General features: G+C 43.0%; 1 protein-coding gene across 1 annotated transcript; it reads left to right on the top strand.

Annotated features, from left to right (window-relative positions):
- Positions 1-5,227: 5,227 nt before the first annotated feature.
- CCDC83 (coiled-coil domain containing 83) lies at positions 5,228-26,428 on the top strand. The gene is made up of 12 exons (XM_063127857.1): positions 5,228-5,314; positions 6,971-7,030; positions 7,643-7,771; positions 8,773-8,857; positions 9,679-9,847; positions 12,050-12,217; positions 12,926-13,017; positions 15,192-15,260; positions 16,560-16,681; positions 22,494-22,573; positions 24,799-24,998; positions 26,179-26,428. The coding sequence occupies exons 3-12, from the start codon at positions 7,671-7,673 to the stop codon at positions 26,353-26,355; spliced, it is 1,263 nt and encodes a 420-aa protein (XP_062983927.1). The 5' UTR covers positions 5,228-5,314; positions 6,971-7,030; positions 7,643-7,670; the 3' UTR covers positions 26,356-26,428.
- The last annotated feature ends 1,316 nt before the right edge of the window (positions 26,429-27,744 follow it).

Raw genomic sequence — 27,744 nt, 5'->3', positions numbered from 1 at the left:
ATACGGCGACGTCGAATGCTGTTGTTGAATCATGATGAATAGGAAATAGACCCAGAAGAAAGAAAAGCTGAGGTGTTATCTGTCACAGTAAAAGAAAGAAATCAGCCCTAGAATCAGGTTTCTCCACTTGCTCAACACTGGGAACGTGGCAGGGCATGGCTAGCCTGGAACAGGCAAATTTCAAAGTATGTGTAAACTGTTGCGTGTCCCAAAGTTTCCTCACCTCAAGTTTCTGGTTCTCATTATTTTTAATGGGCTGTATGTAATGTTTGATTTATCGTTCTTTTACAAATTAATGTTTTAATCTTGCATTTTGAGATTGCTTGTTCTGAGTCATCTGTTTACAGGCCAATCCCAGCATATGTCACCTGATTAACAGGTGATGTGCTGGGCATTTACTTGTGTGCTCTTTTTCCCTGTGACTCCCATTTGTGATGCGATAACAGCCTTCCTTTCCCTACACTGGACTTCTCTGCTGAGTAATCCTGTGCACTGCAGATGAATATGAGAAGTGTTCCAAGCCAGGGTGGGCAGAAGTTAGATCTCCAGATATTTTAGACTTCAGCTCCCCAAAGCCCCTGCCAACATGGTCAATGGCCAGGAACTCTGGAAGCTGAAGTTCAAAACTTCTGGAAGTCTACCTTCTGCCCACCCCTGTTCTAAGACAGCCATTCAGTTCATGCAGGGTTTTGACCAGGCTTGTAGAACCTCACTGTTGCTCTGCATGAATTGAGGGTCAGTATGTACTCAGTAAGACTGGCTACAGGCGTGAGGAGACTTCCCTATGTTAGTGCCCCACCCTTACAGTTCATTATGGGGGGCTCTATTTTGAGGCACAGCAATGGGCTTGTCCCTGGTTTTAGCTATAAGCAGCAGCAAAGCTCCTGGCAGCTTCCTGACAGCTGCCATTTTGTTTTCCCCACAATGAATCAGACATTGTATCAGCCCAATGCATTGTGGGGGAAGTAAAATGGCGGCTGAATTGCAGCTGCTGAAGCTTAAACTTCCTAGGGGAGGGGCAAGAGCAGGCAGGTCCCCTCCCCCAGTCTTTGTCAACCTGGTGCTCTCCAGGTGTGTTGGGCTACAACTTCTATCATCCCCAGCCAGCACGGCCATTGAGTGAACAAAGGGTGGTTTTCTGGGACTGGAGAGCAAATAGAAATCTCATAGTGGCTGGAGTGAACCCAAGGGTTCACATAAAATATTTCAGGAAAACAACAATGGAGTCTGACTGAAAGGCACTATCTTGACATGTTCACAGGATCCAGAAGATTCTAGAAAGTGAAACGTTCACAGCAGAAAGCCAGTATAAAGAAGAGTCCTCTTTCTCTTGCAAAGTGAAATTAACCTTTGGCAAATATTGATGTTGTAGGAGGAGATTCTTGTAGAGAATGCAGTAGCACCGGTCAACCTACAACACAGATCTCGAAAGCAACAGACAGTTTAATAAATGACTCAGACAGTGCCACCGAGAATCTCTGGTGCGTTTTACCAAGCAGAAGGGCATATTTGTATATCCTGTTTAAAGCATTTCCTTTGAGACTTGACTGTTTTGGGGTACACAACCAAGTGTTCCCTAGTTCCATATAGGCTCATTCTTACGTTCTTCAAAGACTAGAATAAAGCCCATGTCACCATAGGTGGTACTAATCCTGCTCCTTTCACACTTTTTTGCCCCCAGTCCCATCACCACAGAGAGGCTCATGAATAATGCAAATTTGGTTCATGCATAGTGAATTCCCCCCTCCGAAATCTGTATGAAGCATGGCCCCGCCCTCTCTCTCATGCAGACACCCAATTAGCTGCATTCGACCTCTTCCCCTTCACTGCTGGTAGTAACAGTCTAATTGTGCAGTTGCACCTGTTCCCACCTTCACACTTCACTGATTGGCCAAGCAGGACTGTCCGTCATCCTGACGGTGGAAGGCCTGCCCTGCCTGTTCAACATGGAGGAAATTGAATTGCTGCTAAAGCTCGAGCTTTGACCTTTTTCAAACTTTCAAAATTTTCTGTACATCTGCACAGCTCAAGCTTCAGTTTAAAACAAAGATGAGCAAAATTGGTCTGGTAGATCTTGAGTCATAAGCCACTGAGTCATATTTTTTTTAGTTCAGAGGTGAGCAACTTGTGGCCCTCCAGATATTTTTGCCTTCAACTCCCATCAGCTTTAGCAGCATAACCAATCGTGGGGAACTATGGGAGTTGTAGGCCAAAATCAAAAACTGGAGGGCAACAAGTTGCCCATCTCATTGTTGGTTCATTAATCTGTGCTTCAATCCATTCTTTTTGTTGTAGTCCAAATGCTGTGAGGTTTATCTTCACCATGCCTGGGCAGGGTGACCATATGAAAAGGAGGACAGGCTCCTGTTTCTTTAAAGTTGTATAGAAAAGGGAATTTCAGCAAGTGTCATTTGAATGCATGTAGCACATGGTGAAATTTTGTCTTCATCCTAACAGTTAAAGCTGCAGGACTCCTGCCCTCTTGAACAGATACAAAAGAGAGGAGGGCACCTGCAGCTTTAACTGTTGTGATGAAGAGGGAATTTCACCAGATGCTGTATATATACAAATGACACCTGCTGAAAATCCCTTTTCTCTACAACTGTTAAAGATACAGGAGCCCTGTCCTCTTTTTCATATGGTCACCCTATGCCTGGGGTATGTAAAGGTATAAATGAAGCAAAATTTGAAGTCAAGAAGGAAGAAAGCAGAAGTGTAGGCTGTTCTTCACACCTGAGTTGGATGCAGAAGAACTGCATGAGCACAGCTGGAGCTGGTGGCTTCTAAGTCAAGTCAACAGGAGAGGTGGTCAGAGGCCTAAGCTCATTTTAGGGCACTGAAGCCTAGCATTCTGGCTAAGGGAACCATTGAAAGCTTTCAAGGATTAGCTAGAGTTCAAGGCCTAGCAGTGCTAGAAGTTGGTTTAGAAAATCTCTTGTAGCGGCAAATGTTAATGCCAGCTCTACACTGAAGTTTAAGTACACTGGGATCAGGCCTGCCCTTGCCACTCAGCAGGGTGGAGCAACCTGCTTCAAGTGTCACCATGAGTGGAGGGACAGAGGTGACAATAGGAATTTACATCTCAACGTTGGAGCAAGACTTTTTAAAGTGTTGGCCCCAGAAGGAGAGGGCTGTGCCATATGGGCTCTTCTTCAGGCACCGAAAAGTCTTGGGTTGGCACGGTACAGGTTAAGTCTCACCCTTTAAGTCCACAATTCTTTTAAGTTGGTGACGTGCTGGGAATTATCTTAAGGGAGGTGGCTCTGAGTAGTTAAATACATGGACATTGGGTCAAACTATACATGATGACAAGCACACTTTTTTAAAGCATGCTTCACCAGATTTGGGCATTGAAACTGCTCTTTCCTCAAAATCAAAATAACCACTTCAAGCATGCTTGCTTTTTTTTTAAGGCATATTTATCTAGGCTGACTATATGAAAAGGAGTACTGAAAAGTAAATTTCAGCAGGTGTCATTTGTATATATGAAGAACCTAGTGAAATTTCCTCTTCATCACCACAGTTAAAGCTGCAGGTGCCCTGCCCTCTTTTAAATCTGGTCACTCTAGTATAGCTCCTGCAGCTTTAACTGTGGTGATGAAGAGGGAATTTCACCAGGTTCTCCATATATACAAATGACACCTGCTGAAATTCCCTTTTCTATGCAACTGTTTAAGATACAGGAGCCCTGTCCTTCTTTTCATATGGTCACCCTAATTTATCGTAATGTGTAAATATGGCCATTTCTTACAGAGGTGGCTCATCTGTAACCTCTTGTTAATAACCACCATGAAAATAGGATGGCAATTCTAGAAGAAAAGGAATCTTTAAAGCCTGACTCCTGTCATAGTACCCAGCTGAATGGGATACAATGGGAACTGTGCAGCACCAAGCATGCACTGGCGTGTGAACCCAGCAAACGGGTTGTGTGAGGGTTAAATTATTTATTTATTTATTTATTTATTTATTTATTTATTACATTTCTATACCGCCCAATAGCCGGAGCTCTCTGGGCGGTTCACAAAAATTAAAACCATTCAAAGTATAAAACAACAGTATAAAACCATAATATAAAATACAATATAATAAAATATAATCAAAATAATCCTCACATAATCCTAAAACAGACCATGGGTTGAGGGGAAAACATTTTCAATAATTGGTGACTGTTTTAGAGTTTTGGAGGCCTTTTGGCTTCTATATGTGTGTCTGTAACAGAATGAAAAAAAAATATTATTAGACAATCTAAACTATATTAGGTTTTGTATATTAAATTGTGAAGTGTTTAATAATTCCTTCAGCAGCTCAGACAAATACATATGGATGCCAATTTGGTGTTTTTTTAAAGGCCTGTGTCTCTAACAGAGGACAGATAAAGACATGTAGCAACTGAAGCATTTCCCCTCACATCTATCTTCCTGTCAGGAAAAACGTTGTTTGCTGCATGTTTGATCATTGTCAGGAGTAAGGCCAATACAAAAAAGTTGCGATCGTCCTTTGTTATAATGTTTTTACTATGCAAATTGGTTTACTTTGAACCATTTAATCATTGTGATCTGCTTAGAGTGTGTTTCACAAGAGAAATGTGGGAATAAGAATTAACAAATGAACAGAAAGCAGCTGGTTAATAAACTGCTGCCCCTTACGCCTGGAACGCTCTTCCAGAACATTTGAGAACTACAAGTTCAATCGCAGCTTTTAAAACTCAACTAAAAACTTTTCTTTTTCCTAAAGCTTTTAAAACTTGATGTTGTGCAGACTTTATACTGTTAGTTTTACCCTACCCAGTGCCTGTTTACCCTACCCAGTGCCTGTTTGCATTCTCTTCCCCTCCTTATTGTTTTACTATGATTTTATTAGAATGTAAGCCTATGCGGCAGAGTCTTGCTATTTACTGTTTTACTCTGTACAGCACCATGTACATTGATGGTGCTATATAAATAAATAAATAATAATAATAATAATAATTTTAATTGTTTGGTGGACAACCCTATAAGATATTTTTAAAAGTTCATCCCAATGGTGGTTTTAAAGGGGCTTTCTTTGAGTGTTTATGTGTTGTTTGAACGTTTGTCTCTTATTATGTTTGTGAAGTTCAAGTAGTTCCCTCACAGAGGCACGAGAGGGAGACGTCGGCTTGCAAAAGTGTGTCCTTTTTCAGAGAAGGAAGGAAAGCAAAAAAATATAAACCCATGAGGAAGTCAGGCAATTGGTCTGCCTGTGGCCATGTTGGTGTGGTTACCATGGTAACTGGGAGAGTTTATTGCTGGAACCAAACAGAAGGCAGCAACCCGGAGTACAGGAGAAAGCTTTGGTAAGATGGCTTTTCCCCAAGCAGGGTCCCCAAGGAACAGCCCTGGAGGGGATGAAGCAGGGCTGATATTGAGGTATTAGACATGGGTGCATTCAAAGTGCAGTTATTGGTACATGGGGGTGAAGCAGCATCTTCAGGACGTCAACCAGCCCGAAGGATGACAAGGGGTCATTTAGGCATTTCTCCTATTTTTATTTCTAACATCTAATAGTTAATGGCTCCTGTTGAAGCAGTGTTCAATTAAGATTAAAAATGGGTGAAATACCACCATAATGGTTTCCATGGGCAGTATCTTAAGCTGCCCACGTGCCAGGAGGAGCAGTTGTTATAGTAAGTGGAAACATTTGTTTCTGTAATGGGACAGGTCAGCAGAGGTTGCAGAAGGGTGCTTCTCCTGATTTGGAAATGCACATTTCTGCTTGTTTCCAGGGTTACTTTAGGCAGCGCTAACTCCCCGCTATACTAGCAGAGAGTACCACTGGCCCAATGGAATGAGGAAAATCATATCAGCCATAGGATACTGCCCTATATTTGCATTTCTGTAGTTACATAAGATAGGATGACCATATGGAAAGGAGGACAGGGCTCCTGTATCTTTAACAGTGGTACTGAAAAGGGAATTCCAGCAGGTGTCGTTTGTATGCATGCAGCACCTGGTGAAATTCCCTCTTCGTCACAACAGTTAAAGCTGCAGGAGCCCTGCCCTGAGTTACCAGATACAAAAGAGGGCAGGGCTCCTGCAGCTTTAACTGACTTTTTTTAAAAAAGGCTATCTATACTATTTTCTATTTTAATTTCTCATTGACAGCAACATAGACCCTTGTTCATGCTTTGGTTATTTCTCGCCTGGATTATTGTAATCTTTTGTTGACCGGTCTTCCTTCTTCTCATTTGTCTTCACTGGTCTCCATTCATCATTCGGCGGCTAGGATTATTTCCTTGGCTCGTCGTTTTGATCATGTCACCCCGCTTTTAAAATCCCTCCACTGGCTTCCTATCTCTTATATAATCCAATACAAGCTTCTTCTTCCTTTTAAAGCCAGTCATGATCTGGCTCCTCCCTACCTTTCGTCCCTTATTTCACTTCCTCGCCCTGCTCGTGCCCTCTGCTTCAATAACACCACGTCTCTTCCCTGCCCAAGAGTTTCCACATCTCTCGCTCGTCTTCGCCCGTTCTCACTTGCTGCCCCCTATGCCTGGAATTCTCTTCCAGTGCATTTGCGGACCGCGACGTCAATTTCTGTTTTTTAAATCACGCTTGAAAACATTTCTTTTCTTGAAACCTTTTTAACCGCAGCGTGGTCATATTAGTCTATATTTAGTCTTAATGTCCCCTACCCCTATTGGTTTTTCCCCTCCCTCACCTGTCTGTTACGGTGATTTTAGATTGTAAGCCATGTGGCAGATTGTCTTGTTTTGTTTTATTCTGTACAGCGCCATGAAAATGGATGGCGCTTTATAAATAAATAAATAAATAATAATAAGAAGAAGAACAACCAAAACAGCATCACAAAATCAACAAAGGTGCCTTTAACTCTCAAGCACACTGATTAAAACTTGTCACAATTATTTAATCTGAAAAACTTTAATAATAATAGTTACACTCATTAAATGATTTTGGGAAAATAACATTCTCTCTCTCTCTCTCTCTCTTAGTTTTTCATCTGTAAAAGTGAAGTAAGAGAGATCTTCCTCCCTCCTACAATTGTTAGAAGGGTAAGCAAGGTAAAATGTAAATGTAAATGTAAATGTGTGTGTGTGTATATATATATATATATATATATATATATATATATATATATATATGATCTTGCAGTTTGAAAATGTTAGAGAGATAAATTGTCATTTTTGCTGCAATCCTATGCAATCCTGGGAGTATAGAGAGTCATCAAACAAGGTTTTTATAGCATGCTCGTTGCTGTACACTCACGGATTTTTGCGGGGCCTTTTCACAATGCCATCCATCTCCCGCCCCTTCTGCTCATTTTCCTGTCGCAAAAAAAGACCTGGAAAATTTGATTTTTTTGCCTGTAGAGAAACATGCCGCCATTTCCTGCTGTGTGCAGGAGAAGCAGCAGGATAAAAACACCCACTGAATGGGCCACATGGTCATTGTTTGCTTCCTCTTTCTTCCCCGTGTGAAGAAAGAGGAAGCTGCTCGTCCCTACTGTGGGACAGAAAAGCAACGGTAGGGAAACACGATTCCTCCCCCCGCCCCCGTCTGATGACGCTCATAGTGGTGTTTACTTCTGAGGAAACATACTGAAGATTGCACTCTAAATCCAGCAATGCATTACAGTATCAATCTGCCTTGTTTGGTCCTCCTAGATCTGTTTCACTCTAAAAGACTTAAGCCATGGCAAAAGAAAAGAAGAAGAAGGAGAAGAAGAAAAAGGGCGCCCAACAGCTGTCCAAGGAACCTCGATCTTATTTTCCAGAAGCTCTTTTGGCATACCAGTACGTATAACATGTCCGATATTCAGAATCTCTTTGTCAGACTGTCTGGTGGGATGTGTGCCCTTTTGCCTTCCTGCTCATTTATTGTGGACTGCAGGAAGTTTACCCTCCATTGCATTCACCTTATTTTAGGGCAGTGGCAGCAGGTCTATCGCTAAGTAGAGTTGCTTTTTTTGCATTGCATGTTAGAAGTGGGACCTGTACCAATGGTGGATTCCAGCACCCATAGGCACTAGGTTGCCAATTCATGCCCCCACACTGTGGCTTGTTGTGATGTCTGAATCCAGCAAGAATTGCTTGATGGGTTGGTTAACTAGGGTGACCAACTGTCAGGATTTCCCCGGATTTGTCCTGGTTTTTGTTCTTTCCATAGTGTCAGGGTGTCTATAATTTTCAATAGTGTCTATAATTTTCAATAATGTCCTGGAATGACACACCTTCCCCTTTAAGGCTGCCATTAGCATGGCAGGAGGGAATGACATGCTTTCTTGAGGCACATCATTTCCCCCACCCCGAGCTCCAGTTGAGGTCTTAAAGGGGAAAGTGGGTCATTCGTGAACATTATAGAAAAGGCCCCAATTGGAGTGGATGGTGGTGGTGCAGAATGAAATCCTTTCCCCTCCTCCACTCCAATCGGGTTCTTTAAGGTGGCGGGGGAATGACGTACTTTCTGCAGGACTCAGAAAGCTGCTTCCCCCCACACACACTAGGTGTCCTCTTTTTTGGTTTCCCAAATATGGTCACCCTAGGTTAACGAACCACCCACAACAGTCCATGGGTTCTGGGTTGAAGAGGGCTGCCTTGATTTTTAATTTCTATGCTTTGGGGTGCATAAAATTGTGAGTGTTTTAATTCTGCTTTTAAACTGTTTCTGTTTTTTAATACTTGCATAGTTAATATATTTATTATATCTTGCCTTTCCAATAAGTTGGGTGGGGGGCTCAAGTAGTTTTCCTTGGTAACATGGAAATTTATTCAATGAGGGTTTTTTTAATCTTCAGAATTCACATAAAGGAAGAGATAATTGATCAGCTTCTGTATGACATAAAGGTCCTGGAAGCTCAGAATGACAAATCCAAAGAAAGAGTAAGTAGTAGTAGTTTAGTTTATTGTTGTAATCACAGGTCATAACACAGTAAATCAACAGGTGCACATAAAAATAATACACCATATATACATCATACATAAAAGAAACAGCAATTACTTACTAAAAAGCAACTAAAATCATAAAATCCTGAATGTCTAACTATGGGCTCATTCAGATGGGGAGAAATTGTGTTTCCATACCGTGGGTCTGCTTCCTGCTTCTCTTCCGCATTTGCAATGGGCTGAAATTACACGAGGAAGAGAGCAGTGACCACATGGCTTGTACAGTTCAATGGAAACAGCCCCCTCTAGCGGATGTTTTATAGCACAATTTCACCTGCACATGGCAGGAAATCCCAACAAATCCCGACTTATTTCAGAAGGGTTGAGTTTTCTGTGGCTTAATCTATAATGCTCTCCCACACTAGAGGCATTCAAGAGGCAGCTGGACAACCATCTTTCAGGTATGCTTTAAGGTGGATTCCTGCATAGAGCTTGGACTTGATGGCCTTATAGGCCCCTTCCAACTCTACTATTCTATGATATGATTCTAAGTAAAATGAGGTATATCCATTCAATAATTCTGTCCCCACATGGTTCTTAGTTTCTTTTTAATATTGGTGTCTCATAAGTTGCTGTGTGGATTTTGTCATTTATTGTTTATTTATCATCACAACTTATACCCCACCTTTCTATGAAATATTCAAATAAAAATAGGAATGGTTTTGTTAGCCAACTTCACTATGTCGATGGAGAGGCGGGAGATAAAACAAAATAAGCAACCATTTTAAAATTGTTTTTAACTGCATCTCCTTTTTCAGAATGAGCACCTAAAGGAGGAACAGATTGGGCACATCCGGGCACTCTTAACCAGCCTGAAAGAACAGGAGAAAGAACTAGAGAAAGTTGAAGTTGTTACCAGGGATGATGTAGAGAAAGCCATGATGGACAAGTGGAAGTATGTTAAGGACCAGGATAAACTTCTTAAAGGTGAGATGTAAGTTCTGGGTTATATATGCTTGGCCAATTACACTGAATATGAGATTTTCACGTAAAATGTGGGCCGTTTTAAGGGGCATTTAAGGGTTTCTTTTCATATTACATTCTGAAGTCAAAAGTTTGTTTGTTTATTTATTTGTTTTAACTGTTTTAACTGCATTTATTGCTTTAAAATTATATATTGTTTTCACTTGGATCATGGTTTAATTTGTTTTTAACTGTGTATATTTATTGTTTTATACTGTATGTTTTTATCTGTACGTTGCCCTGAAATCTTAGTGATATAGGGCGGGATATAAATATTTTAAATAAATAAATAAATAACTTTAATAAATAAATAATAAATAATAAATAAATAATAAATTTAAATAAATTTAATAAATAAATTATTTATTAAATAAATTTAAATAAATTTAATAAATATTAAATAAATAATAATAAATAAATAAATAATAAATAAATAATTTTTATACCGCCCAATAGCCAAAGCTGCCTGGGACCCACACAGTTCACTCCTACGTTTGAAAGGGGAAGCAAACATTATAGGACTGGTTTGCAAGATCAACGCAGCCCACCACGGCTTATTTAATAGCCCTGTTACAGACCATGGTTTATTTGAGGGTTGTTGAACCCTCAAACAAACCCTGCCACCTGGGATTGGATGACACAACAAATCATGGCAATCCTCCGAATAATCAAAATGGCAGCTGGAATCCGCTTTGGCTTATTTGAGCCACAGTGGGCTGTGGTGATTGTGTAAACTCGGGGGATGTGTTTAAGAGTCATGTAGATCACTGGCTCTAAGTCTGTAAAGTCTGGGATTCTTAGAGTTGTTCTGCAGATCTTGTGCAAGGAAGCAGCCAGGAGTGGAGAGTTGTGTGGGTGCTTCTGGAGTTCCCCATGGGTGCCATGTTGAGCAGCCCTGCCTTAATTAGGGTGACCGTGTGGAAAGGAGGACCGTGTGGAAAGGAGGACAACTGTAACTTTAACAGTTCTATAGAGAAGGGAATTTCAGCAAGTGTCATTTGTATGCATGCAGCACTGGTGAAATTCCCTCTTCATCACAACAGTTAAAGCTGCAGGAGCCCTGCCCTCTATTGTAGAGTGACCAGATGCAAAAGTGGGCAGGGCTCCTGCAGCTTTAACTGTTGAGATGAAGAGGGAATTTCACCGGGTGTTGCATGCATTCAAATGACACCTGCTGAAATTCCCTTCTCTATGCACCTGTTAAAGATAAAGGAGCCCTTTCCTCCTTTCCATAGGGTCACCCTACCTTAATCCTTCAGTGCTCTCCATCCAGAGGAAACCAAACCTTATACTTCTGCCTCTTGGAGCGTCTCACTGCTTGGGAAAGTGTGAAGTTGTGCAACAAAAGAGACCTTTATATTAATTTTACAGTGGTTGCTAGAACCACGAAGTGCATTGCCAATTAGCTCTCTTTGAAGAATCCATCTGTGCCTTTAACACTTGAATGATTGGGAAAGGTTAATCAGATGCAGGTTTTCTGCCTATCTCTGTTTTGCTCCATAATTATTAAAAGTACAGGAACAGTTTTGGCAACTCTAATCCCAGGAGTAACCTTGCCTTAATTAAATCCGGAACCGGATTTATAAGGGAATTAGCATTCAAGATCCTATTTCTCTCTATCTCTTTGTTTTAATGGCGCAATGTCAAAAGTAAACAACCTTCTGTGAGCATTTCAGGTACCCTTTCCCTAGAACTATAGAGCCTCGTGTGACGCAGAGTGGTAAGCGGCAGTTACTGCAGCCGAAACTCTCCCCACGGCCTGAGTTCGATTCCAGCGGAAGCTGGTTCTCAGGCAGCCGGCTCAGGTCGACTCAGCCTTCCATCCTTCTGAGGTCGGTAAAATGAGTACCCAGCTAGCTGGAGGAAAGGTAGCCGCGACTGGGGAAGGCAATGGCAAACCACCCCACTACAAAGTCTGCCAAGAAAACATCAGCGAAAGCAGGCGTCCCTCTAGGAGTCAGCAATGACTCAAGTGCTTGCACAAGAGGTTCCTTCCCTTTTCCTCTTCCCTAGAACTAAAATCTTAGGTGTAGATTAATATATATGTATGTTAAGAATAAGCATTAGTAATTCATAAATGTTTGTTAAGCAAAAGCTGTAACTCATGAGGTGAACTACAAAAAAAATCTCAAACCCACAACCAACTGGCCTGTTTCTTCCAACAAGACATGCGTTTGCAGATACATTACATTGAACAAAAAGTTCTGCGGAAACAGACTGAGATGGATTACTGGCTGGCTTACAAAAATGTGGGGAGTACAGAGCATGCCAAACAGATAGAATTCCTGGAACTGGACATCAAGAAGCTGAAAGAAGATCTTGAAGAAATGACAGGTGAGTTGCCATTAGGTTAGTACTTGTTTAATCCTCAATTAATCTGTGATGGCTGGGTTCATACGATATGCTGCAACCCCTGTTTGCCCCAATTAAAGGTTGTCTATTCAAAACAGCAGCCACACACAGCCTGGATATGCTGCAGCAAATTGTGGGTTAATTAACCCATGGTAACCTATTGTGTCAATGGCTAATATTATTGAACCTGTTGGGCTGTAGATAAAAGCCATTCGGGACTCCTCTTTATCTCCTCCTCAGAGTGTGCCACTCTGAAACCCTCCTTGATCCTAATCAAGATCTTCTCTGTATTGTCCGCTGAGCATTGCAAAGTTATAATACATCAGACAATCATTTTGCTTTTCATTCCCTCCAGGTTTTGGGACAAATGGAACCCCAAAACAGAAACCTTATGTTATCCAAAAAAGGGTTATTATGTTGAGACTGAATTTTCATTATCTGTGTATTTGGCATTGAATTATGTTGTGAGAAATACTTGAGAAAAGCCAGTATTACTGTCAAGAACTCTGAAGGTGCAATCCTATGCATGTTTAGACAGAAAAAGTGCTACCACTCACAGCGTGAGGAATACTGGGAGTTCTAGGACCTTTTCTCTGTCTAAATATGCATAGGACTATGCCCTGAAATAATTAACATTCTCAGTGTCTGCATAAATGTCCAGTAACTGCTAATCCCCTCCCCGCACTTAAGAATATTTCAGAGTTGCTCTGGAAGAAACGAAGGAAAAAATTGACAAAAGCACTCTGAGACAAATGGAGCAGAAGAAGGAATGGGCTACTGAGGTACTGTGTTTTCTTTGCTGTTCTGGACTATTTCTATTCATGCGCAATGATGCAACCAAAGTTGCTTTCAAAGTTGATTTCAACAGGAGAGATTTACAGCACAATCCGATTCATGTTTACGCAGAATTAAGCCTTACTGTGTTCAGTGGGTCTGTCTCATTCACGCAAGTGCAGTGAGAGCAAATATTTTTTAAAAACAAAAACACAAAGTGCAGCGAGAATAGAAATGCAGCCTTAAGCATGTGCTTAACTCTCCCATTGAAATAAATGAGGTTTAAGGACTGTTGTAACCTTCTTCTGACTGGCCTTTCTCCTCACATCAGTTCATTGGTTTCTATCCATCACTCTACTGCTAAGACCATCTTCTTGGCTCATCATAGAATCATAGAATAGCAGAGTTGGAAGGGGCCTACAAGGCCATCAAGTCCAACCCCCTGCTTAATGCAGGAATCCACCCTAAAGCATCCCTGACAGATGGTTGTCCAGCTGCCTCTTGAAGGCCTCTAGTGTGGGAGAGCCCACAACCTCCCTAGGTAACTGATTCCATTGTCATACTGCTCTAACAGTCAGGAAGTTTTTCCTGATGTCCAGCTGGAATCTGGCTTCCTTTAACTTGAGCCCGTTATTCCATGTCCTGCACTCTGGGAGGATCGAGAAGAGATCCTGGCCTTCCTCTGTGTGACAAGCTTTGAAGTATTTGAAGAGTGCTATCATGTCTCCCCTCAATCTACTCTTCTCCAGGCTAAACATGCCCAGTTCTTTCAGTCTCTCTTCATAGGGCTTTGGTTCCAGACCCCTGATCATCCTGGTTGCCCTCTTCTGAACACGCTCCAGCTTGTCTGCGTCCTTCTTGAATTGTGGAGCCCAGAACTGGACACAATACTCTAGATGAGGCCTAACAAGGGCTGAATAGAGAGGAAGCAGTACCTCACATGATTTGGAAGCTATACTTCTGATATACATCGCTCTGATCATGTTACTCCACTTCTGAAATCTCTTCATTGGCTTCCAGTTCACCTCAGAATCTGATATAAGCTCCTCTTGTTGAAATTCAAAGCTTGTCACAATCTAGCTCCTCCCTATCTTTCTTCTCTTATCTCACATTACTGCCCCGCTCATTGAATGCCATGTTTCTTACCCGCCCAATAGTCTCTACTCTTCTTGCTCGGCTTCTTCCATTTTCTCTCGCTGCCCCTTATGCCTGGAATCGCCATCTTCCTGGTGGAAGGCGACTAATCACAGGTCGCTTTCCACCAAGCACTGCCTGGTTGACATAAAAATTGTAAGTAAATAAATAAAATGAAGCGTGGTGTTTTTTGTGGGTTTTTTTAAGTTTCTGATGGTCCTCTGCAGGTATTCCTGTCTAGACTCTCACTTCATTCAGTGCAAAGGTTCCAACTTCAACTGCAATATGTTGGAATGCCTTCTACAAACTCTGGTTGGTGGCCCAGCTACGCCCCTATCTAGACAGGGATAACCTGGCTTCAGTTGTCCATGCTCTGGTAACCTCCAAGTTAGATTACTGCAATGCACTCTACGTAGGGCTGCCTTTGAAGACGGTTCGGAAGCTGCAGCTCGTGCAAAATGCAGCGGCCAGATAGATTTCAGGAACCAGAAGTTTCGACCATATAACACCTGCTCTGGTCCGCTTGCACTGGCTGCCTGTATGTTTCTGAGCCCAATTCAAGGTGCTGGTTTTGACCTATAAAGCCTTACACGGCTTGGGACCACAATACCTGATGGAACGCCTCTCCCGACGTGAATATACCCGGTCACTACGTTCAACATCTAAGGTCCTACTCTGAGAGAGGCTCGGAGTGTGGAAGCGAGGGACAGGGCCTTTTCGGTGGTGGCCCCCAGGCTATGGAACGATCTCCCTGATGAGGCTCGCCTGGCGCCAATGTTGCTATCTTTCCGGCACCAGGTTAAGACTTTCCTCTTTGCCCAGGCATATAGCAGCACATCTTAATTACCCACATGTTTAGTTTTTTAATGGCTTTTAATGCTTTATGTGTGTATGTTCTGTGTTTTAGAATTTTAAATTCTGTATACTCGTTTTAATCTTAATTTTAGAATTTCTGTAAACCGCCCAGAGAGCCCTGGCTATAGGGGCGGTATATAAGTGTAATAAATAAATATAAATAAATAAATATAATTTTGTTCTCTTTCCTCAGAACGCCGTTAAGCACATCGACAAGATCAGCTGCAGGGAGATTAAAGAATATGAGTGGCTGAAAGAAGAGGTAAGTGCGTCAGGAGGGGAAACCTGAATTTCTCAATCGGCTTCCACCATCCGGTTCACCCACCCTCTGTATGGAAAAGTCAAACCTCACACCATGCATCCTGGCTTTCCTGCTGTACAAAGATGGTGGCTGAAAATATGTCATTTTGACAGGCAACGGGGACAGAGATGAAAGGCGGATTTAGTGAGGTGGCTTAACAGAGACCATCATACCCAAGTAGTGACCAGGAGGGGGTGTGCTGTTACTGGTGGGCATTGCAAGGCAGTGGGGGAAGCTGGGGTGGCTGCCTTAGCACATGGCCAATCGGGTGGCTGCTGACTGGGCAGCTGTACATTTGTATGGGTCCTTTTCAAGTAGCGCCTTCTGTGATGCATTGGGAGAAGGCGACTAGGGCCCTTTCTACACCATTGTTTTTGGGAGGGATTATCCCTGTGTGTCCAAATGACGCACAGGGGATCCTGGGATCAGGGAGGGATGATCCCTCCATTTCCCTGGGATAACTGAGACCTCAGTTATCCCGGTTTTACCTGGGATGATCCCGACGACCGGGGGCGGTGTGTGCGCCTGTCCCGGCTTCTTCTCTCTTCCCCGGGGGTCATCAGAGGGAAGGAGCCAGGATGGGAGGGGGGGAGTCCAGAGCCCTCGGGAGTAGGGTGGGAAGCAGGGTCGGGGCTTCTTTTTTTTCTTACCTTTTAATTTTCACTGGAGTGTGAGTGCGCTCCAGCTCTGGCCCTTTAAATAATAATGGTGGCTGCAACAGGTGTCATGACCTTGACGTCGCGTGGCCCATTTAGACTGAGGGCGACGATCCCGGAAGAAGGTAAGTCCGGTATCGCCCCCTCTCCCTCCCTTTATACCCATAGGTGTAGAAAGGGCCCAGGTGAGAAAGACCACCACTGGGAGGCTCTCTCAGGAGAAACAGTTGGGGAGTCTGCTGCTGCCACTGGCCATCAGCAACTGCCACCTAGGGCAGCTTCCTTATTCTGCCTAACGGTAGGGCCGGTGTGATCTCCAGCTAGAAGGATCTTGGGTAGAATGGCTGGGGAAAGTCCACAGAGAGTCCCTGCCAGTCAGAGTATGCAGGATAGGCCTGTTTTGCCCAACCTGGTGCCATCCAGTTGTTTTGGAGGATGACTCCCAGCATTCCTCACCACTGGCTGTGCTGACTGGGGCTGATAGCAGTTGAACTCCAAAACATCCGGAGGGCACCAGGTTGGGGAAGGCTGGAACCATGGTCTGACTTGCGATAAAGCAACTTAATGGGAGGATTTCAGTATTGTTTTTCGTATTTCATGGCAGGTTGCAGCTTACCGAAAGGAAGTGAGTGAATTGGAGGACTCTGTCCACACACTGGAGAAGGAAAATATCTATCTCATCAACAAGCTGTTTAAGTCCAAATTACAGTTTCTTAAAGTACCTAGGTAAAGAGATCTCCTAGAAATTAAGGCATCTTTACATTAAGGGAAAATCGCATTGCTTACTCAGGGCATTTGTGCTTCCTGCTTTTTGACACGATTGTTATGGGCTGCATTACATAGGCGGAGAGGGGTGATCAGTGCTTTGAATTGAACACTTCCCTTCCATTCACTTTAATTGAGACATTGCCATGTAGTGGCAGAAGATCCCACTTTTTCTGGATGTTAGCAGTTTAAAAGTGGTTCTTTTCATGGCGGAATTTCCAATGGATAATGTGGGAGACGTCCTTGTCGTTCACAATGTCATGTAATTGACCCACAACTTCCATGGGTGGCCAGTCACAAGTGGGCTATAAATCACTCATTTAGAGAAGCCCTCCTAAGTGTCTTGGAGCACATATATTTCAACTCCTTCTGGAAGCAGTGAGGAAATATTTCATTCTGCAGTTGAGTTTCACGATACCAGCCAATTAACAAAAACCCAAGAGTAGATAATACAAACAGACTAGTGATTAGACTAGTGTAGCTCAAGATAGCCAAAGAAGACTGTGTAAAGTGAATTAGACAGACAAGAAGGTTAGTAAAGAAACAGGATGAGGACTCTGGCAAAGTGTGAAGAAGAGGTGACTGAATATGATGAGGCATTGGCTAAGAAAGACCAAAGACTAAGAGGAAGGTATAGATGAAACCAGGGCTGTATAGTTGTTGTGATTCCTTGGGAGTATACAAGCTCAGAATGTGGTCTGGAGTGCAAGCTTTCCTGGGAACCTCCACTTTTATTTTAAAAAAATTTCTAGGTCTCATGGATGCAGAGATACGTTCGAGAGATGTGCAAGACTTGGTGGAGCACTGGTCTTATGTTCTAAGCTCTTTGCCTCTTGATCAGAAGCTGACTAACAGTGCAATCTTACGCACGTCTCCTAGAAGTTAGTCTCATTGAGTTAAATGGGGTTTACTCTCATGTAAGTGGGTATAGGAGTGCACCCTAAATTATACAACATTGTTAAAATGACAGGATACATTTTATAGTACAAGGAGGGGGGCGGGAACCATGCAAACAAGAAGGCACCTGTTATGAGGAAGGAAAGGAACCTCTCGTGCAAGCACTGAGTCATTACTGACTCTTGGAGGGACGGCAGCTTTCGCTGACGTTTTCTTGGCAGGCCTTATAGCGGGGTGGTTTGCCGTTGCCTTCCCTGGCCATTATTGCCTTTCCCCCAGCTAACTGGGTACTCATTTTACCGACCTCGGGAGGATGGAAGGCTGAGTCGACCCAAGCCGGCTGCCTGAAACCAGCTTCCGCTGAGATCGAACTCAGACTGTGGTTATGAGCTCAACCAATATTCAAAACATTGTGTATGAGGGCTTTCAAGTTACGCATTTTCTTTGACATAGTACTAGCTGCACTTGCGCTTTTGAAGGAGGTCACTTTTTCTTCTAGAGGAGCACCATCGGCATGGAAAGGCCAGAATTAGCATTAGCAAGGTTTTTTCCTTTCTTTCTGATTAATTTGGAATAAATGCACCACTGATTGTGTTCTCCTAATCACTAATTTGGATGAGAAACTATCATGCCACCCTGATTAGAATAGCTACTAATTGCTCTTGGCAAGAAAACAGAAAAATCCTACCCTTTTACTATGGTTTAATCATCCCAGTTGTGAGAAGCAATTTAAAGGAGTAAACCATCTATTAAATTATCTCATTTGCTGCTTTACTATCTCCCCTGCCCTTTTTATCCCCAAGAGATGGAAAGTTAGATAAAACACCCCACCTATTTTTCTCTACTGTATTTCAAACATTTGGTACGTCAGCTGTGTTTTGGGCCCAAAGCTAATCCAGAACAAGGTTGTTTTTCAATCTCTCTCCCAAAGTTTATGGCCGTGCATAAGCGAAATTTTTAGTCATCTTCCTTTCATTTTGCATTCTTGTGGCCAATTGCTCTTCTCTAAGCAGGAAGTGCTATGAAAACCAAGGGCAGAATCCAGCCCAAATTAAGCACATGAAAGTCCCATTGATGTCAACAGAAGAGATTTACAGCCTGATCCCTTGACTTACTCAGAAGTCAGTCCAGTTGAATTCAATGAGATTTGCTCCCAAATAAGTGTGCAGACGATGGCACCTGAGCACATGCTGAACTCTGCTTTTCATCAGTGAGGTTTTAAGCACCCTTAGGACAGTATTCAACAAAGTCATGCTACAAACTCAATCTTTCTGTTGTGAAAGCGGTTGCACGAATGCCTGCCACAACTTCATTTCCACAAACGTCACTTTAGTTGGAGTCTCCTCTTGCACATCGTTCAGAGCCTGTTTTCCACTAGCGTAATGTTATTTGCATTAACAGAATGATACAGTTGGATACTGCCCTAAGCTTGGATGGGGTGAGCCCCATATCACTTTATTAGTTAGAGATCAACATATAATCGACAACACTTGCGCCTCGGCCAGAAACAAACGTAAGCTCTCCTGAATTTGGAAAATCTTCTAGGCCGTTTAACCAAACCTTATTGAGGGCAACACTAAATTTAGCCAAACTAATTCCAGCCCCATTAAGTACAGGGTCTTTAGATCGTCTTTTGAACCAACAAATTGGGGGAAGAAGCTCCTCTTCCTCGACCTACAGTGCTTTTAAGAAAACCTGCCCAGAGTGCCCCATCTTAGCTTTCATATCCCCCATAATAATCAATTCTGCTACCGGGTATTTACTTTCTAGTTCCTCAATACAGACCCGAAGGTCTTCCCAATATTGGGATCGCTGGTTAGTGTTAAGGGGTGATGGGACATACACATTTACATAGATTAGTTGAACATTCAGCAAAGCTATAGATGTAGCCTGAACTTTAGAGGAGCCCAAGATTATCTCCATCTGTCTCGATTTAAGATGTTTGGAAACACACGTAGCCAAGCCCACTGATGGGCGCCCCTTAGAACTAGATCTTGATGCTTGACTAGAATATACATTGTATCCTGCAATACATATCTGTTCCTGGGCCCACGTCTCTTGCAATACCATTATGTCAAAAGTCCTAATATATTCCAAAAATTCCTTATATTTTTTTTATCTTGGCCCAGCCTACAATGTTCCATGAAATAATTCTCAGGGGCTTATGAGGTAGGGTAGTTGCCACAGGTCGCCCCACAAGTCAATTTTTACCTTGTGACAAAAACTCAATTTCTAAAGGCATTAGGGATACACAAGGCCGAACGAGTTAAAACCGGAGGGGCTAGATAACCCCTTATATTGCTGACAGATGTCGAGTCAGGCAGTTCTGACAAGCATATAGATTTTGAGTGATGAATAGATACCATTGCCATTACTGGAGCGGATCCCTCCAGGTCCCTTGGTAACAATGACATAGGTGTTAGATGTTGTGCTTCATTCTGAATGATATCCATATCTGATCTATCCACTATAACTCGAGACAGCCCACCAGACAAGGACTCCTGTATGGACTCAGAAGGGGATGACAAATCCTTGATGTTACCTATGGTATCCAGCCTAACTTGATCCAGATTCATAGTAATAGATAGTTGATCTGCCCTCAATAACTCCTTGGAGGCTCTGATTGCTCCTTGAGCTAAATCATCGCTTTCAGATTGAAATTCCAGAATTGGATCTTGAGCTGGCCTCCCTGTTGGGGTTTCCACCGGACTCTGAACTGGAGTACAGCCTTCAACCAAACGTAAGGGCAATTCTTTACTCAGCTCAGTCAGAGTGTTATTATTAACATAAACACTGTACTCCTCTACTATCAACTCCTGCTGGGTAGGAGATCCTCCCCCATTTCGGGAGAGAGCCACGGCCCACTTTATTAGTTATTGTTATTGAAATCTAGTACCTTAGTAATTTAGAGCAGAAGTAAATGGAGCGAAAGATTTTCTTCCTGCAAAGTTTGCCCTGTTTCAATGCACAGTAAACCTCTACTGCTTCTCTTGAGGAAGGGATGTAGAGTTCAATGGCGGAGCACAAGCGTTTGGTCCAATTAAAGAGGAATCAGTAGTTGGTGATGTGAAAGACCTCTGCCTGAAAGGGCCTTGTCAAGGGTGGAGGTGGAGCCCAGTGCAAGAGCTCTGGATTCATCTAGGGCAGCATTTCAAAACTTAGTGTTCTCCAGATCTGTCAGACTACCCCAACCAGTGCTGATAATTCACTGAACCCTGTTCCATGTTCTCCGGGACTCGGTAGATCATAGAATCATAGAATAGCAGAGTTGGAAGGTCCTATAAGGCCATCAAGTCTAACCCCCTGCTGAATGCAGGAATCCACCTTAAAACATCCCTAACAGATGGCTGTCCAGCTGCTTCTTGAATGCCTCTAGTGTGGGAGAGCCCACAACGTCCCTAGGTAACTGATTCCATTGTTGTACTGCTCTAACAGTCAGGAAGTTTTTCCTGATGTCCAGCTGGAATCTGGCTTCCTTTAACTTGAGCCCGTTATTCTGTGTCCTGCACTCTGGGAGGATCGAGAAGAGATCCTGGCCCTCCTCTGTGTGACAAGCTTTTAAGTATTTGAAGAGTGCTATCATGTCTTTCCTCAATCTTCTCTTCTCCAGGCTAAACATGCCCAGTTCTTTCATAGGAAAAGATTCGGATCGGGAGCTGGTTGAACCCTATCTTAAGGAACTGAAAGTTTCCAAAAATTGTGCCCTTCCGTATGACCAACATCAGCAGATCCACCTAAGACATGTTGTGTCAGAAGGCCAAAGGTCAGAGGCCATAGGTCAAAGGCCATAGGACAGAGGTCGAGCACATTTTTTGCATAGGAAGGTCCCAGGTTCAACCACCAGGTAGACCTGGGAAAGACCTAGTCTGCAACCCTGAGGAGCCATTGCCAGTCAGTGTAAACAATAGTGCACTTTACTTATTAGCTTTGGCTATTGGGCAGTATGGAAATGCAGTAAATAAATAAATAAAATATCCCACCTTTTCCCCTCTTGCAAGGAACCCAACATAGTTTACATTGTCCTCTTCCTCACCATTTTATACTTGATGGACAAGGAACCAGCAGCCTACATTAACTTCTGCTTTGCTTTCAGCCTGGCAGTGGGCGAGCGAGTGGTGGTGGTGAGAAATAGGGAAGATGCTGCCTTTGAAATATATCTGGTGGGGAAGACAGAACCCACAACAGCAGCATCCACAATGGTTTATTTCAAGCCTCCCAAGGGAAACTCTATAGTATACTCTGGCTGGTCATGAAACTACTGTAAGGAATAACATGAGAACACAAGAAGAGCCCTGCTGGGTCAAACCAAGGGTCCATCTAGTCCAGCATTCTGTTCACAGTGGCCAACCAGCTGTTGACCAGAGGCCCACAAGCAGGATACAGGTGCAACAGCACCCTCCTGCCCATGCTCCCCAGCAAATGGTGTATATAGGCTTACTGCCTTTGATGTTGCAGCTAGCACATAGCCATCAGAACTACCGTATTTCTTCGATTCTAAGACACCATCGATTCTAAGGCGCACCCCATTTGTAGAGATGTTTATTTGGGAAAAAAGTGCGTCTTAGAATCGAAGAAATACGGTAGCAGCCATTGATAGCCTTTTCCAGGAATTTACCCAACCCCTTCTTCAAGCCATCCAAACGGTTGACCATCACTACTTCTTGTGGTAGAGAGTTCCATAGTTTAACTACAGTATGTACTTAACTAAGCGCACAGTTTAACTAAGCATGTGCAGGAATTCTTCCAGCAGTAAATCAGTGGTAACTTACCAGCAAGAACAGGCATTTTAAAAAGAGGCCAGTGTTCTCTTGTCTGAAAGGGAAACGAAATTTCAAATCTTTTAATGATACTTTTCCGCCTTTTTATTTTTTTCTAGAAAGTTATTTCTTACCCAGGGAGCTGGCCTGCAGATTCCTGGAGAGGACTTGTTGACTGTGGAAGATGGCGACCATGCAAGTAAGGCGCTTTCCATTGGGATTACAGTAAGAGTAACTGTAAATGTGAGAGTGGAGCTTCCCTAGGTGCACCCAGGCTTATTGCCTCGAATACTGGAGATAGCACACAACCATCAGGGCTAGTAGCCATTGATAGTCTTTGCCTCCAGGAATTTATCCAACCCCCTTTTGAAGCCATCCAGATTGGTGGCCATCACTACATCTTGTGGTAGTGAGTTCCATAATTTAACTATGCACTGTGTGAAGAAGTACTTCCTTAAGCTACAGTTATCCATGCTCTGATAACCTCTCGTTTGGATTACTGCAATGCGTTATACGTGGGGCTGCCTTTGAAAACGGTCCGGAAGCTTCAGCTGGTACAAAACAGGGCAGCACGTTTACTAACAGGGACTGGCTGGCGAGATCACATTATGCCAGTCCTTTTACAACTTCATTGGCTGCCAGTCCAGGTCCGGGCCCAATTCAAAGTGCTGGTATTGACATTTAAAGCCCTAAACGGTTTGGGGCCAGGTTATTTGAAGGAACGCCTCCTCCCATATGTACCTGCCCAGACCTTAAGATCATCCACAGGGGCCCTTCTCCGTGAGCCCCTGCCAAAGGAAGTGAGGCAGGTGGCTACTAGGAGGAGGGCTTTCTCCGCTGTGGCAAATCGGTTGTGGAATGAGCTCCCTAGAGAGGTCCGCCTGGCGCCTACACTGTACTCCTTTCGTCGCCAGCTGAAGACCTTTTTATCCACTCAGTATTTTAACACTTAATTTTAACTTAAATTTAAATTATACTGTTTTAATTCTGTATTTTAACCTTATATCAATTTTGCTGCGTGGTTTTATCCTGGTTGTGCTTTTTATATTGTATTTTGTATTTGTGTTTTTAACCTGTTGGTTGTTTTATGATGGTTTTAATTTTTGTGAACCGCCCAGAGAGCTTCAGCTATTGGGCGGTATAAAAATGCAATAAATAATTTGTCCTGGATCTCCCACCAATCAGTTTCATGGGATGACCCCGGGTTCTAGTATCTTGAGAGGGAGAAAAATGTCTCCCTAGCCACATTCTCACCATGCATAATTTTGTACACCTTTATCATGTCTCCCCTTAGTCTCCTTTTTTCCAAGCTAAACAATCCCAGTTGATGTAACCTTCCCTCATAGGGGAGATGCTCCAGCCCCTTAATCATTTTAGTTGCCCTTTTCTGCACTTTTTCCAGCTCTATAATACCCTTTTTTAAGTGTGGTGACCAGAACTGTACACAGTATTCTAAGTATGGTCGCAACATAGATTTGTATAAAGGCAGTATGATACTGGCCGTTTTATTCTCAATTCCTTTTTTTACAATGCTTAACATGGAGTTTGCCTTCTTTACAGCAGCCGCACACTGGGTCGACATTTCCATGGAGCTGTCCACCACAATCCCAAGATCTCTTTCTTGTTCAGTCACCGCCAGCTCAAATCCCCTTTGGTTATACTTGAAGTTGTTGTTTTTGCTGCAACGTGCGTCACCTTCCACTTGCTTACATTGAACCGCATCGGCCATTTGGACGCCCACTCTCCCAGCTTGGAGAGATCCCTTTGGAGCACTTCACAATCCCTTTGTGTTTTAACAACTTTAAATAATTTGGTGTCATCAGCAAACTTGGCCACTTCACTGCTCACTCCTAATACCAGATCATTTATGAACAAGTTAAAAAGAATTGGTCCCAATACCGATCCCTGTGGGACCTCACTATTTACTTCCCTCCCTCGGGAGAATTGACCATTTTCTCCTCCTCCAGGAATTCCAACCTGCTTTTAATGCTATCCAAATTGTTAGTAAATTCCATAATTTAACAGCTTCTAATAAGCTATTTGAAACTGACAACAGGAAAGAAACAGAAAGCGCAAGAGATGGATATGAACAAAGGCAGTTTACAGGTACACATCGGTACACAGAGAGGGCGTTATTTCCGATGGAAATGAGCATTAAGAGACTTATGTTCTGTTCGGTCCACAGTCAAAGCAAAAAATAAGTAGCTAACTGTATTTAGGAGAAAGGCTTACTTGATGCGTCTGCTGCACCTAGCCCCTGTATTCGGGGAAAACTGATGCAAAAGAGAATAAGACTCCATCATCGTTCAGTGTAGTACAAAAAAGGGAATTGCAAAGCCGGCAAAGCCAGCATGCCAAGCAGTGTGTGCCAGCATTTCCTGTGTTGCTGGAGGACCATTACGGAGTGTTCTTTTCCCTCCCAAGGATTAAAGGACGAAGCTGACAGCGGAGCCTCAGTATCCGAAGCTGTCCTTGCTGTGGAGGAGAGGAGCAAGGGAAGAGAGAAGGATTTGGAGGCAGAGGAACAAATCTCAGAAGACAACTCTAACGAGGTTTATCTGCGAGGAAAATCAACCAGTCAGTTTCTTCCCCCCATCCTGTATGAAGACACAAAGGATTTCAAGGTAAAATAATAATAATAATAATCCCCTCATCTATTATTTTTGGCATAAATCAAGGGTGGCAAAGCTGTGGCTCTTTAGGTGTTGTCAGACTCCAGTTCCCATCAGTCCCATCCAGCATAGCCAGGGATGATGGGAATTGTAGTCCACCATCTGGAGGGCCACAGGCTTCCCTCCCCTGCTATAAAGGATGTAATGCAGACTTAGAGGGGCTTAAAATTGTGTCACAAACGCATGTTGTGCATATCATGTTCTGCTGCACAAGAGCACATTAACGCTGGAAACTTATACCCACTTACCTGGGAATGAGCCCCACTGTACATGGGACTCACTTCTGAAGAGACATGTATAGGATTGTGCCGTAAACGATCAAGAGTTGACCAGGATACTATTTTCTCATGTTCATTTTAAAAAAATCTATTGGTTTTTTTTACTTCCTCCCTTTTAGAACAGTGTCTGCCTATGCCCTCAGTGGCTAGCTGGCAATTTTGAAGGTTAAGAACTGATCGGTGATCTCCCTGCAATGCAGGAACGTCTCACCCAGTTGCCTCGGCTTAAGTAGGCAGGTGTATTCCGGCATTTGCAAAGCTGAGGCAGGCTCACCTGGAATTTTGACGCCAGTAAGCCTTTATGATTGGGCCATCCTAGTTTCCTCCTGATGCAACTGTCTATATTTTTTTCTCTCAAGTTGAAAGTTTTTTGTTTGTTTGAAATAACTTGCCCTTTTTTGGTAACCTACCTTTCCTTCAAATAGCTTAAGGCACCATACATCTCTCCCCATTTTATCTTCATAAGAACTCTAGGGAAAAGTTAGGCTAAGAGTGACTAGCCCTAATGAGCTTCATGGGCACGTGGGGATTTGAACCTGCTTTTCTCCAGTCCTATTTCAATGCTCGTAACCCTGGTATACACTCCAGACCTTTTGGACTACAGCTCCCATAATCCCTGCCATGCTGGCCAGGGCTCATGGGAGTTGGCCTCAAGATGTTTTGGATCTCACCAAGTTGCTTACCCATATTCCAACTACCTCAAAGTGGATCATGAACTGCAATTTTAAAGAATCTGGTCCATATTTATTATCTAGATCAGGGACCTGTTCTGTATGGGAGTGGGGGTGGGGTAGCATTATTTGAAAAATATTTGCTATTGAACAACATGACCATCTTTCTGTACTGAACTCCAGGAGTACAAGGATCTCGGATCTTTGGAGGTGAAGTTAATGAGCGTAGTCGGCCAGACCATGGCGATCCATGAAGACATCAAAGAAATTCCAAGCAAAACCCAGCTTGAAGAGAAATATGACCCCAGGAGGTCATCCCACCACATCACCTACCAGATGATCAAATCTGTATTTCCTTAAAAATGTGAAAGAGAAGATAGAAACTAGTTCTTGAAGCTGTAGACAGGATATAGGTTGCTGAGGCTCCTTTGTATAAAATGTCCAGTTGACATATAGATTAAAAAGGTTTAAATTGGATGCGTTAGCAAGAATGTGTACATTGAATATGCTACATTCCCACCAAACTCAAGATCTGAGCTACTACAGCAACTGGTTCTGAAGTGGCCCCAAAGAAATACTTTTGAATTGTGTCCATAGGGGGATGATGATGATGACTTGACATTTATGAAAGTACTTTCAGAGCATTGAAAAATCTTCACATGTATTCTTTCAGTAATTCTAACCACCACTTAATAACCGTCTGACACTCAATAAGTGTCCATATGTTACATAAGGGTAGGGGAAGGGTATGAGATTGGGGTGACTGGCCCCAATCCACCTTGTCAGTTTGCAAAAAGGGTGAGATTTGAGTAAGACTTCCTGGTTCACATTTTAGAATTGTGGAGTTGGAAGAGACCACAAGGATCATCTAGTTCAACCCTCTGCAGTATGCAGGAAAACCAATTAAACCATCTATGAGAGGTGGCTGTCCAGCCTCTTCTTAAAAACCTCCAGAGAAGGAGAACCCACAACCTCCATGGGTATACTGTTCCACTTGTACAGATCTTACCGTCAGGAAGTTTTTACTTATATTTAATTGGAACCTAGGTAATTAGCATGCTTATACCCATTATTTCAGGTCCTAATTTCTGTGGCCATGGGAAATAGTTCTTGACCATCTTCCCTGAGGCATCCTTTTATGTACCTGAACACACTGCTAACAAGTCTCCCCTCAGTCTTTTTTCCAGACTGAACATCCCAAGTTCCTTCAGCCTGTCCTCACAGGGCATGTACTCAAGTCCCTGTATCAGTCTCTTATATTGAACAGAAATATCCAATGCTGATGTGCACAATCCATAGTTGAAAGCTCATGCTGGTGTACGTAGAAGAAGTCTTTCTTCAACCCGAAGTAAAATACTGTGATTAGGAAATTCTAGGAGTGGGAATCTGCAATCCTGCTCACACATTTTGTCAGAGGATGGGATGGGTTTTGTTGTTTATGCCTCTTCAGGATTCACTTCAGGCACACAAATGTGAAATAAACAGTTCTCAAGCAAAGGGGTTGCAGGAGATTCATATTACTGCTGGATAGTTCTTGACTGGTGTAGGGTTTTACACTTTGCTGCTTAACGACTGCCAACCACAAGTTTCAGTTTGGACTGATTTGGCAGCTGTCAAATTTAACTCAGGGCAAATCCAAATCTTGATTCAGAAATCCAAGGCTTTGTGCCTATTGACTACCACTGAAAATCAACGAATAAATTCTAGCATTTTGTCAGAATTCAATATTTGCAGGCATCGTTGCACTTT

This window comes from Elgaria multicarinata, chromosome 5 (assembly GCF_023053635.1).
Source record: "Elgaria multicarinata webbii isolate HBS135686 ecotype San Diego chromosome 5, rElgMul1.1.pri, whole genome shotgun sequence".
NCBI classification, from domain to species: domain Eukaryota; kingdom Metazoa; phylum Chordata; class Lepidosauria; order Squamata; family Anguidae; genus Elgaria; species Elgaria multicarinata.
The sequence above is the reverse complement of the archived record's forward strand: the minus strand, read 5'-3'. Positions and strand labels throughout refer to the sequence as shown.